Source organism: Sorex araneus, chromosome X (assembly GCF_027595985.1).
Source record: "Sorex araneus isolate mSorAra2 chromosome X, mSorAra2.pri, whole genome shotgun sequence".
Classification (NCBI taxonomy): Eukaryota; Metazoa; Chordata; class Mammalia; order Eulipotyphla; family Soricidae; genus Sorex; species Sorex araneus.
Genome location: NC_073313.1, coordinates 42,711,931 through 42,724,261, shown reverse-complemented (window position 1 = coordinate 42,724,261; position 12,331 = coordinate 42,711,931). Strand labels below are relative to the sequence as shown.

At 37.9% G+C, this 12,331-nt stretch overlaps 1 protein-coding gene across 7 annotated transcripts in view; it reads right to left on the bottom strand.

Annotated features, from left to right (window-relative positions):
* Positions 1-12,331, bottom strand: part of USP9X (ubiquitin specific peptidase 9 X-linked) — a 105,227-nt gene that overhangs the window by 29,425 nt on the left and 63,471 nt on the right. For all 7 annotated transcript variants that reach the window (XM_055119687.1, XM_055119688.1, XM_055119690.1 and 4 more), the window contains exons 21-26: positions 10,689-10,809; positions 6,417-6,547; positions 5,975-6,253; positions 4,651-4,776; positions 3,460-3,585; positions 2,229-2,395 (exon numbers count right to left, since the gene is read on the bottom strand). In XM_055119687.1, coding sequence (XP_054975662.1) covers positions 2,229-2,395; positions 3,460-3,585; positions 4,651-4,776; positions 5,975-6,253; positions 6,417-6,547; positions 10,689-10,809 — 950 coding nt within the window. The remainder of the gene's footprint in view (positions 1-2,228; positions 2,396-3,459; positions 3,586-4,650; positions 4,777-5,974; positions 6,254-6,416; positions 6,548-10,688; positions 10,810-12,331) is intronic.

Genomic DNA, 12,331 nt, shown 5'->3' with positions numbered 1-12,331 from the left:
AGCTATGGGCCAATCCTCCTGGCCCTTGTATCTACTGTCCTTGGGTGTCAGCCTCATGTTATTTTATACTCCACAAATGAGTGCAGTCCTTCTATGTCTGTCCCTCTCTTTCTGACTCATTTCACTTAGCATGATACTCTCCATGCCTATCCATTTATAAGCAAAAATTTCATGACTTCATCTCTCCTAACAGCTGCATAGTATTCCATTGTGTAGATGTACCAAAGTTTCTTTAACCAGTCATCTGTTCCAGGGCCCTTGGGTTGTTTCCAGATTTTGGCTATTGTGAACAGTACTGCAATGAACTTTAAAACCTTTCACTGAACTTACATCCAATTGTGCTTTGGAGCAAGTACTTGCAATTACAACAGGGAAACTTTCTGTTCTTATTTTAGACTAGTGACTCCCAAAGCATCCCAGAGAGGTTAAAATAAGAAAAAATGGAGGTCAGGCCTAGCAAGTTGTGTTCTAGTGTGTCAAAGATTGAGAACAATACTGGGTTATACAGTATTCTCTGTGATAACCAAGAGAAAAAAACACGTCTTTAGGCCCAGTACTAAGAACTTACTTCATCACAATGGATTCTGAAACACATGGCACACCCACCCCCAAATTTCAGTGGAATAAATGCTGAGACAAAAGATATCATCTAGGGGCCGGAGCGATAGCACAGTGGGTAGGGCATTCGCCTTGCACGCGGCTGACCCGGGTTCAATCCCCAGCATGCCATATGGTCCCCCGAGCACCGCCAGGAGCAATTCCTGAGTGCAAAGCCAGGAGTAACCCCTGAGCATCGCTGGGTGTGACCCAAAAAGCAAAAAAAAAAAAAAATAATCATCTATTCAGTTCGCCACTATGCCTACAGAACTTAGTGCCTGGGTTATGGGACATGCCAAGTACCAGATACGTCAGGACATTTACATCTGCTCCTTCTGCTTCAAACATACTTCTCTATTATATAATTCTTTCAGAGTATTGTCTCAAGACCACCTTTTTTAGGGAGTCAGTCTCTGAACATCCTATATAAAATACCACTGACAAGCCCCACTCTCTTTCCTTCTCTTCCTGTCTGCACCAATTGAATATACTACACGTTGCCCTGTTTCCCTTTGCCAGTCTCCATTGCTATTAGTGGACAGATCTTAAGAAAGCTAAAATTTTCTTTTAGTTTAGATTTATCCCTAGAATAGTGTAGTATAGGTACTTGACAAATTTATTAATGAAATTGCCTGTCAGTTTACCATCAAAGACTTTGTGTAAAATGATTCCTACTAGTATCTTTTCATTATTTTACTCCCTCACTTGTACACACTAACCAGACTAGTCAGTTCTGCCATGAAAGCACTATACCAGGTCTGGCCTCCAAATGCCCCCATGAATCAGTTAATGACAAAGAGCATAAAAGCAACACATGCTGGTTTAAGTTAAAAACACATACCCACCTAAATAAAAACTTGAAATACAACAGTATATGATAACAAGATTAGTATTGTGGTATGGAAGAAAAAGAGACTACTAAGAAGAGGTCTGGGAGGCCGAGTGTAAGGAGCAAGGAAAATTCACCATCAAATCAATTCTGAAAATAAGGGCTTAACAATGACTTTTTACTCTTTATTCATATTTGATCAAGAAATTCATAATTAAAACCTGGCACCTCAGTATGCCAGACAGGAGGTTAATGTCCCATTTAATCTACACACAAATACTAGATATTTTAAAACAACCAAGCAGGAGGTATACAACACATGAGGTTCTCTCTCAGAGAAAACCTAATTCTGTAAATTAAAAAAATCAGTACTGGGCTGGAGTGATAGCACAGCGGGTAGGGCATTTGCCTTGCACGTGGCCGACCCGGGCTCGACTCCCAGCGTCCCATATGGTCCCCCAGCACCGCCAGGAGTGAGTGTAGAGCCAGGAGTAACCCCTGTGCATCGCTGTGTGTGACCCAAAAAGCAAAAACAAAACAAAACAGTACTCTGAAAATTAGTATGCTGGAGTTCTGCAGAAACTAACCCAAACAAGTCTGTTTTCTTGGCAAAATACGGTTAAATCAAAATTTCCTAAATATCAATAAATATTTGATTTCTGAGATGGATTATTTTTTTCTATTGACAAAAATATAGATTTACTGTTGGAACAATATATGTCTGAAACGCAATCACAAATACCATTGTAATTTTGTAACTCAGAGTGATTCAATTAAAAAATAAAGAAAAATATATACTTACTTGCTATGACAGTGCAACAGTAAATCAATAATGAATGTTTGCCATGCCTTTTCTTTGCTAAGAGCATCTAAGGCTGTCGGAATCAAGGCAAAACATAATGTCATCACTTCCAAAGCTTCACAGCAAACTTGCTCATCTTCCAAGTCTGGTTCATTGCCTGCATTGGTCTGTAAAATTTTAGTTAAGAGAAAATTATCTAGAAATGCATTTAAGTGAAGTCACATAATTTCTATGTAGAGCTCAATCTACTCACCCAAACCACTTGGCTTAAAGTCATTTCTCCCCAAGAACCACTACAGCACCATGGTTAGGAACTTCTGACTAGTTCTATTAAGGAGCTTAACTAATAGTTACATTTAGTCTAAAGCAATTTCCTTGAAACAAGTTTTTAGGTAAGTTTTAACAACCTAAAATGTGCTGTAGGAAAGTGGTTGATAAACTTAAAAAGTTAAATGCAGGGACCAGAGATACTGTATATGTTAAGGCATTTATTGACCCAGTTTGGACCCCCAGTACTGCCAGAGGCGACTCCTGCGCAGAGCCAGAAAGGCCCATGAACACACTGAGTGTGGTACCAGTTCGGCCCCAGAACAACAAAAGTAAGTGTTTCAAACTTGGTCTCTATTCTGTCAGGATAGTGATGATGCCTAATTGGCTAATACACTCAACTTTGAGAATTGCTTTTAGAGAATAAAAAAAAAAAAAAAAAAAAAGAAATATCACAGTACAAGTTGCTAAAATTAAAACACAAGAACAGATGATAAAAAAAATATAATACTAGAAAAAACAAAATTTAGTCTGAGGAAATTGTATTTGACTCCAGTGAATAGGAAAAAAAACTTTTAAGTTTCGTATTTTAAAAGCAGTCTTGGGGCCAGAGCAATAGTACAGCAGATAGGACACTTGTTTTGTGTGTGGCCAACCCAGATTCAATCATATTGTCCCCTGAGATCTGCCAGGAGTAACGCCATAGCCAGGAGTAACCCCTGAGGACTTCCAGGTATGCCCAGAAACAAAAACAAAAAAGCACGATTATCGATTATGGTAGAATCTGCAATGACATTTTCAAAGTACAATTTTACCATTTTTATCTTAATGTTACCAGTTAAATTTTTGGCCCCTAAAGTTATGATTGAACTTCAACCGACAGCAGACTGAATCAGCCTGTTTCATGCACAATTAAACATTTATTTGAAAGGATTAGTAAGTAAACTTCTGTGACAATTCTTACCTTCTCATAAATTTTAGTGATTTCTTCATTTGGGCTAAATACAAGCTGTAATGCCCCACATCCTGATGCCCAGATAATTTTCTGTATAGCTCTAATTACACATATATCAGGCATATATTTTGAAGCCTGTAAGACATGAGTAATAGAAACTGTTGTTAGAACTATGAGTAATTTCTGAGAAAAATGTGTGTTGTTATAAAGGAAATAGGAATGATCATGTAGCAGTTTAATAGCTCAGATTCCCAACCTGGTTTCACCTCCCTTTCTGTCTTTAATAGCGATATTACAAAATAACCTCCTCATGCTATGAATTGGCCCTAAGTTACTTTCATAAGAAAATGAAAAAAAGACTATGAAAAGATACTCAACCTCTCCACTCCTGCTTTTTACCTGAGAAATACAAACTATGGTATCTATGCCAACTCACAGCAGCTTTATTCACAGCCATACAAGTGAAGAAGGGGCGGAGAAAGAGTATAGAGCTTGCACATCCCCGACACTGGTTCAGTCCCCAGTACCACATATGGTCCTCCAAGCACCACCAGGAGTGATGCCGAAGTCAGGAGTCAGCTCACATTTGGCAGTGTGGTCCAAAGTACCAAAAACCAAATAAGTCAAGAAATTTTAAGAAGTGTTTTGCTAAGTAGAAAATTAACAACGAAATACTCACTAGGGGACTGAACTCAGGAATAAAAAAACAAAAAACCAAACAACAAAACAAAACAAAACAAAACCAAAACAAAACCCCCTACCAATCCAAAACAGGTAATTTTCAAAGTCATTATTCTGGCTGACTGTACTGTACTATGTACTGTAGTGTACTATGCAGTGATTGAGGTCAAGGGTTGAGAGACAAGAAAGGATTGTGAATTGGCATAAAGAACGAGTGATAAAAATACATCTTGAGTACAGCAATTTTACATACACACATTTGTAAAAAATCCACAAAATTACACATATTTTAAAGGGTGCAACTTATTATATATGAAGAAAAAAATTAAGAGCAGAAATTGCTAACTAGTACTTTTACAAGTAAAATTTATATTACAGGAACTTTAAAATGTCATTAGAGTGAATGACAAACCAAGTAAACCAAGTATCAAATTGCCAGTATTATTTCTAAATTGCCAGTGTCAAAGGAGGAAGAAAATATTCTTAAAGAACTTATAGCTTTAAACATTCAATACTAACCTCATCAGATATTTGCTGAGCAAGGCGAATTGACACATTTCTAAGCATGCACTCAGATGATGGATTAGGAATGGTCTGAAGGGCATTTTGTAGCACCACAGCTTGATCATGAGTAACTTGGGTGACCTGAAAAGAGTTAACAGTTTTACCTGGAGTGACAATTTGCATGTAACCATTTATTCACCACCACCTCAAGGTGACCTTCTATTACAGACATTGTGGAACTCTTGGTGGTCTTACATAAACATTAATTCACATTGCCAACAAAGTGGATTTTCTTTTTTTTCTATTGTGCATTAACTGTAACAACTTTCTTCTAACAGCATAACTTATAAGGAATAAATGATAAGTCAAACCAACTGGCTCCATCCCTATCTAATTCCATCTCTGTTTAAGAGACTCTTAAAGCACAATAGCATATTATGTATATTCATGCTTTTGGTCAGACACTCCTGAGTATTATTAATCCCCCTCAGTATTACATTTTTTGAAAAGTAAAAAAGTGAATTTTGCACAACAGTGTAACTTTATCCACAAGATAAAAATGCACTTTACTCAATATTCCAATTTCCCTGCTCAAGACCTAAGTCACTTTCATACCAAAAAACCTAACCCCAAATGTTTTATCTTCTATTAGTCATTTATATGAATTATCACTTATGGGACATACAAAAAAATTCTAACTTTCGTCAAAATGAACACAAAGGCTGACCTCACATAAACATCAAATGCTGGAACTGTTTTAAGAATTTTGGATTAAGGATGCCACCAAGGCAAAGACAGAGCAAGAATAAGCTCAAAGTAGGACGTCAATTAAAGCCTATCACACAGGAAGGGAGGCTGGCAAGAGGCTAACTCAATTACAACTACATCTCTCATTACCAAATATGTTTTTGTATTATCTGCCAACTTTGAGTTTATAAGGTTTTTTGTTTGGGGGCATAGCTGGCTGCGCTAGGGATCACTCCTGGTGGGGCTCAGGCGGACATATGCAGTGCTGGGACTGAACACGGGTAGGCTGCATATAAGGCAAGCACCTTACTCTGCTGTACCAAGTTTTAAAATTATCTGGAATTTTAAAATCAGGCTGAAAATAACTGAAACTCCAAGAGGAAGTAAGGGATCAGAAAGGAACTCTCTTCTCAAGTTAGTAGTATCATCAGTGAGCATTTATGCTTTTAAAACAAGAGGAATTTAATAGAAGAAAGGCTCTAAAATTAGGTTCTAAATAAAACAAAACTTTAAGCATTCTGAATCAACTTTCAAACAGTGGGACATGCCATCAAAATTACTGATATCAAAATGCTTTAAAAGTCAGTATTACCGATGTCAAAGAATTCACGCCTTCTACACCTGGCTGACACGCTTCTGCCACAGCTCGAACATGGCCATAGCCAATAGCAGTGAGCAATAATTTGGCTATTTTGAGAGCATTGAGGTAGGCACCCCTTCGAGTTTCCATGTCGGCATTTGGTAAAAAGTTATTTCTGGTTAGCATACTCAGGACAAGGGGTAAGCCACCACTTTTCAAGAAGTGAAATTGAAAATCAGACGGCTCATCAGCTAGAGGTGCACCAGCAGGCATTAACAAGGCATAGACAACCTGGCAGGGAAAAAGAAAAAGACAGAACAGTATTAAAAAGAGAGCTGTTACTTCCATTTTTGCTATCACCAAAACGAAGAACTTCTTGACCATTTCAAAAATATTTTACTGTAATTGTAAGTTAAATTTAAGAAAATGTAAATTCAAAAGGGAAAAAACTAACCTCTGTTAGATATAGCACTTGTGAGGCTGAAGGGCCGAAGAAAAGTGAATCAAGAGATGGGCTAAGGCTGCTTTCTCCAAGTTTGGCATGATCTAAACAAATAGCTCTGAGTTTTTCTATTGTTGTGCTATCTGTAAGGCAAAGAGACACGGTGTAAAGCAAAACATAATACATTGCTCATAACCTTTCATTTTTGGTAATGTTAAGATCACAAAATAATAGTTTAGTATAATTGTATACAGACTTTAAAAGGGAAAACTGATTTGAGAAAAAGTCAAAATCAGGATGCTTTAATCAATGAACCCAAACATGAAAATGACAGTTTATTCAGATTTCAATCATACACAAGTATGAAAAGAAGAGCAGAAAAAAAAAAATGCCACATCCCCCACACCAATTTCTTCAGCACTGATTTTTTGGTCAAGATATTCAAAGATGAACTGATTTTCTGTACCATGTTTAAAAGACAGTCTAAGAACACCACTTAATAAAGTTACTAAATGGACACAGTGACACCTTTTAATTATTTTACAGCAAAACTGTGGGATGGAGTCCCAAGTGAAGGATGAAGGCAAAAGTAGGAAAAATTAATCAAGAACTCTAAAGCTAGAAAACTGGGGAGAAACTCAAAGACTAGAGTTTCATGTTCAATCCCTTGAGCCATAAAGCAATGAACTAAGAGCAACTAAGAGTAGCATCATGCCAGGTATGGCCTAAAACCCAAAAAAGCCCTCCGTTCTAATTAAAACTTTAAGAAAGCAGCAAATACCGAGTAGATATTTACGTATAGTGTATTCATTTGAGGGATATAAGCAAATGTTCATCAACAGTCATCCCTGTTCTAACCTTTGCAAACCTAAATGAGTTTAGGGCCCTTAAATTAAAAAGATGCTAATCTTTATCAGGAAAAAAATTTAAACCATTCATATTTCCACTGAGATATACTCAAGATTCTAATTACTATATATCCTTTTAAAAAGATGCACAGGCTAGGAAGATAGCTCTAATACTAGAGCACATTCTTTTTTTATCTTTTATTACTTTTTTTGCTTTTTGGGTCACACTCGGTGATGCATAGGGGTTATTACTGGCTCATGCAATCAGGAATTACTCCGGGTGGTGCTGGGGAGACCATATGGGATGCTGGGAATCGAAACCAAGCCGCCCTGTGCAAGGCAAACGCCCTGCCCGCTGTGCTATAGCTCCGGCCCCTACACTTTAAAAAAAAAAAAAAAGTTCTTTTGGGTCACATGTGGTGGTGCTCAAGGCTTACTACTCCTAGAGGGGTTCAGGGGACCATGTGGGGTGCTGGGGACTGAGTCTGTGTCACCAAATGCAAACCAATCACCCTATCTGCTGTACTACTGCTCTGGCCCTGGGGCACATGTTTTGAAGCTACAAGTCACCACCCTTATCACAAAAATAGCAATAACAAAGGTATAGGGGGGTGTGTGTGTGTATGGGGGGAGGGGGCTGGGGAAGAGCTATCTAATTTTCTTATAGTCCTTAATTCTTTTTTCAAAGATACAACCAGAGTGACAAAACTAGGTTGGCATCTCTTGAACACTAAATATTTGTTTCCCGTCTATCACCCCACCTTCTTTTTTTTTTTCCATTTTGGGTCAGACCCAGCTATGCACAGGGGTTACTCCTGGATTTGCACTCAGGAATTACTCCTGGCAGTGCTCAAGGGACCATATGGGATGCTGGGCATCGAACCCGGGTCGGCCATGTGCAAGGCAAACTCCTTACTTGCTATACTATTGCTCCAGCCCCCTCACCCCACTTTTAAGTCCTGAAATTCTATGAAATAGTTAATAGCTCATTTTACTGAAGCACTGTAGCACTGTCATCCCATTGTTCATCGATTTGGGAAATTGGAAAACTAAGAAAATGTAGGTCTATGGCCACGTAGTTACAAACAGAAGAAATAGTATTTAGATTCAAGTTCATTTGCACCCAAAGCTTATGATTTGTGCACTGTTAATAAAATCACTACCAGCTTTTTCTAAATTGGAATACTATATGCTAAATAACTAAAAATGAATAAAACCCCCTATTTTGTTTTCTGCTTGAGCTTCCTGGCAAAAGCTCATGCTTGCCCTCTGGTGGCTTTATGCTGCAATGACAAATTTAAGAATTCTGAAGTAGACTTGTTTAAAAATGTGATTGTTCAATTTGTATACACAAAGTAACAGATATTATGCATATATAGTAAATGAAAATAAATTCTAAATGCAACATATAATAAAGATCAAATCATTGAGAAGCCTAAGCTAAGTATCTAATATTTCTACTAATTATGTTTTATAGGAATCAAGATAGGAAAGGTGAACAAGTTATTTTCTTTAAAAAGATTGAGTAATGAAAACACAAGATTCCTAAAAAATATATCTAGTTTATCCCAACTGCTGCAAATCCAGAAAGTTCGATTTTGGACCCTGCCTGCACTTGGTACTGGAATTCCTACTGAAATGCACAACTATGAGGACTGGGAAATACACAATGGCTTTTGCATATGTCACATAATTAATCACTGCAGCTCATTTTTATTTATTTATTTATTTATTTATTTATTTATTTATTTATTTATTTATTTATTTATTTATTTTTGCTTTTTTTGGGTCACACTTGGCAATGCACAGGGGTTACTCCTGGCTCTGCACTCAGGAATTACTCCTGGCGGTGCTCAGGGGACCATATGGGATGCTGGGATTAGAACCCGGGTCGGCCGCGTGCAAGGCAAACGCCCTACCCGCTGTGCTATCGCTCCAGCCCCCAGCATTTTTATTGTTTAAATCACTGTGAGATAGAGCATTACAAAATTGCTCACGACTGTATCAGTCATATAATGTCCCAACACCCATGCCTCCACTGCTATAATTTCCCAGCACCAGTGTCCTCAGTTTCCCTCCCACCCCTTCAAGCCACCACCCACTAGATACAGGGTTTTTTTCTTTTTTTCAATACAGTTCTTTAACAGCAAGTGGTTCCTCAGTTTTTATCTAAGAGCTTAATGAAATAGAAAAACTTTTTCATTTTTTTTAAGATAAATTGTTGTTGACTATCTTTCCATGGGTTTATCTATCTCCTGCTGTCTATGTGCATGTTATCCATTTTAATACTTATCTTTTTATTTTAAAGGAGATTAATCTTTATTCTAAAAGAGATTAGAAAATCTTGAACAAGAATTGTGAATCCAGTAATTAGTAGATGTCCTGATTTAGACAGTTTTATTTTGGTTATATATAAAATTTCAACATTTATGGTACACAACAGATGACAATGAGACCAATAAATTATTCTCAACTGATCAAAAAAATCATCTTGAACTATACATGCATACATCCAAACTCTTCTGTCAAGTTCAGCATCTCATTTATTTTTTGGGGGGAGCACTACACAGCAATGCTCAAAGGTTACTCCTGGTTTTGTTCTCAGTAGAACACATGGGATGCCATAAAGGGGATAGAACCTGGGTCAGCCGTGGGCAAGGCAAGCATCCAGCCCCCGTGTTTTAAATTTTTAAAAGTTGCATAGGATTCAATGGTATGAACCCAGATCCTTTCTCCACAAGCTGCTTTTTTTTAAAAAAGTGTATTCATTCTTGTAGGGTATTAGATTTTAGAAGAAATCATGCATATTTCAGTAGGAACAAGCGTATTCATGAAAACACAAAATCCAACAGAAAGAATACTATCACCTGGAAAAAAAAATCTTGAAAAATTTAACACTAGGATATCTGGGGCAAAAGCTAAGACAACCCAAAATGGGAATGTAATTGAGAGAAAAGAAGAAAATCAGATTTACTATTAAAAGTCACAATAGTAGCCAATGCAATGACAGAGAGCTTCCAGGGACTAAACTGGAGGGCGCCATCAGTGTGTAAAGCAAGCACCTTACCCTGTACTATCTCTGAGGCCCCTATCTATTCATTTCTATATTCCTTAAAAAACACTTTTAGGAACATGAGCTCAGAGTCAAGGGCAAGCCATGAGCATTGCCAGGTGTGGCCCAAGGCCTACCCCCAAATCAACAATGCAAAAGATGATACATGATCACAAACAGTATAGAAGCTGGCAAATTATTTTCTATAGTATCACCAGAATTAAGTATTTAGGTTTTGCAGTCTATATGCTGTTTGATACAACTATGGAAAACTGCTGTTGTATGACAAAAGAAGACAGTATGTAAATGAGAAATAACACAACTTTGTTATGGATCTAAAATTTTTATGATTTTCTTATTTTTTAATTTACATGATTTTCTTACCTGGTGGCATAAGTTTCATAAGTACTCTTGCTCCATCTCGAAGAGGTGGCATATTTAGGCTGCTACCCAAATCTGCAACTTGCCAAAGGAAAGAGATGTATCGGGGATGCAGTGACATTATCTAGAACACAAAATTCACAAAATTTTATTTGTAAATTGTATTCCCTCAAAGATAAAACACACACTTTGCTAATCTCTGCTTTGGCCGACATCATAAATACTCTAAAACATCTTTCTCAACTTTATAAACACAGGATCAAAACAATATCCAAACCACCTCATTGATTTCTGAGCCACAGCTCCCCTTCAATATTCTGAAAAATGGTTTCTCTGATACATGTGAGGTGGAATCTGTACATATGAAAGGATCTCATACTACTAAACTGAAGATTTTTTACTGCAGCCTAGATTATAGAATTGAAAAGGGCAAGGAAGGAAAGAAACTAGAAGTAGGAAAGAAGCTGAAAGTAGTAGGAGGCAGGTGGGAGCTAACAGGGGCAGGGAGCAAGGGCCGTGGACGTATCAGTAGTACAGAGGTGTGGTATTTCTATTTATCTGAACTACAAAACCAGTAGAGTTGAAAGTATGAGACTCAAACTACAACAAAAGTGTGCCCGTCAAGTTGGTTGGTGGGAAGGAACTGGGGGACAATGGCGGAGGAAGCTCATACCTGTGATGGTACTAGTGTTGGAATACTGTATGCCTGAAATTCTGAACAACTTTATAATTATCAGTGCGCCTCAATAAAAAAGTTTAAATGATAAAATTCTTCTTTTTTTTGCTTTTTTTTCTTGGGGGGGGGTCACACCCGGCGATGCACAGGGGTCATTCCTGGCTCTGAACTCAGGAATTACCCCTGGCAGTGCTCAGGGGACCATATGGGATGCTGGGAATCGAACCCAGGTCGGCTGCGTGCAAGGCAAACACCCTACCCGCTTTGCTATCGCTCCAGCCCCTAAATAATAAAATTCTTATGGAGATGCATAGCAGAATAAGCCAAGTGAGTAGTGTCTGTTTCTTTAGATAAAAGATATTATTGACAATCTGAAAGACTATATACATTTTCCAAGACCATTTTGAAGGATTAGTATCTGTGGTACAAGCCACAGTGCTATTTTTCTAAATATATATTCAAGTTATAATCAATAATGTATACAATAAACTAACCTTACATCACCATAATATTCCCCAAAGTGGGCCATACTGCCCGACGCTCCCCACCCCAGGGTTGAGTAGCAGTCTGAGGAGCAGTTGGGGACAGATATCAGTTTGTTTAAAGGAGATGTATTTTAAAGGTTTCGACTTATTTATTAAATAGTTATTTGTTGAAATACAAGTCATTTGTAGGTTTGGGTTTTTTTTTTTTTTGGCTTTTTGGGTCACACTCAGCAATGCCCAGGGGTTACTCCTGGCTCATACACTCAGGAATTACTCCTGGCGGTGCTCAGGGGACCCTATGGGATGCTGGCAATCGAACCCGGGTCAGCTTCGTGTAAGGCAAACTTCCTAACCACTGTGCTATCGCTCCAGCCCCAACAGGTCATTTGTTTTTTTGCTTTTTGGGTCACACTTGGCAAAATACAGGGGTTACTACTGGCTCTGCACTCAGGAATTATTCCTGGTGGTGCTCAGGGGACCATATG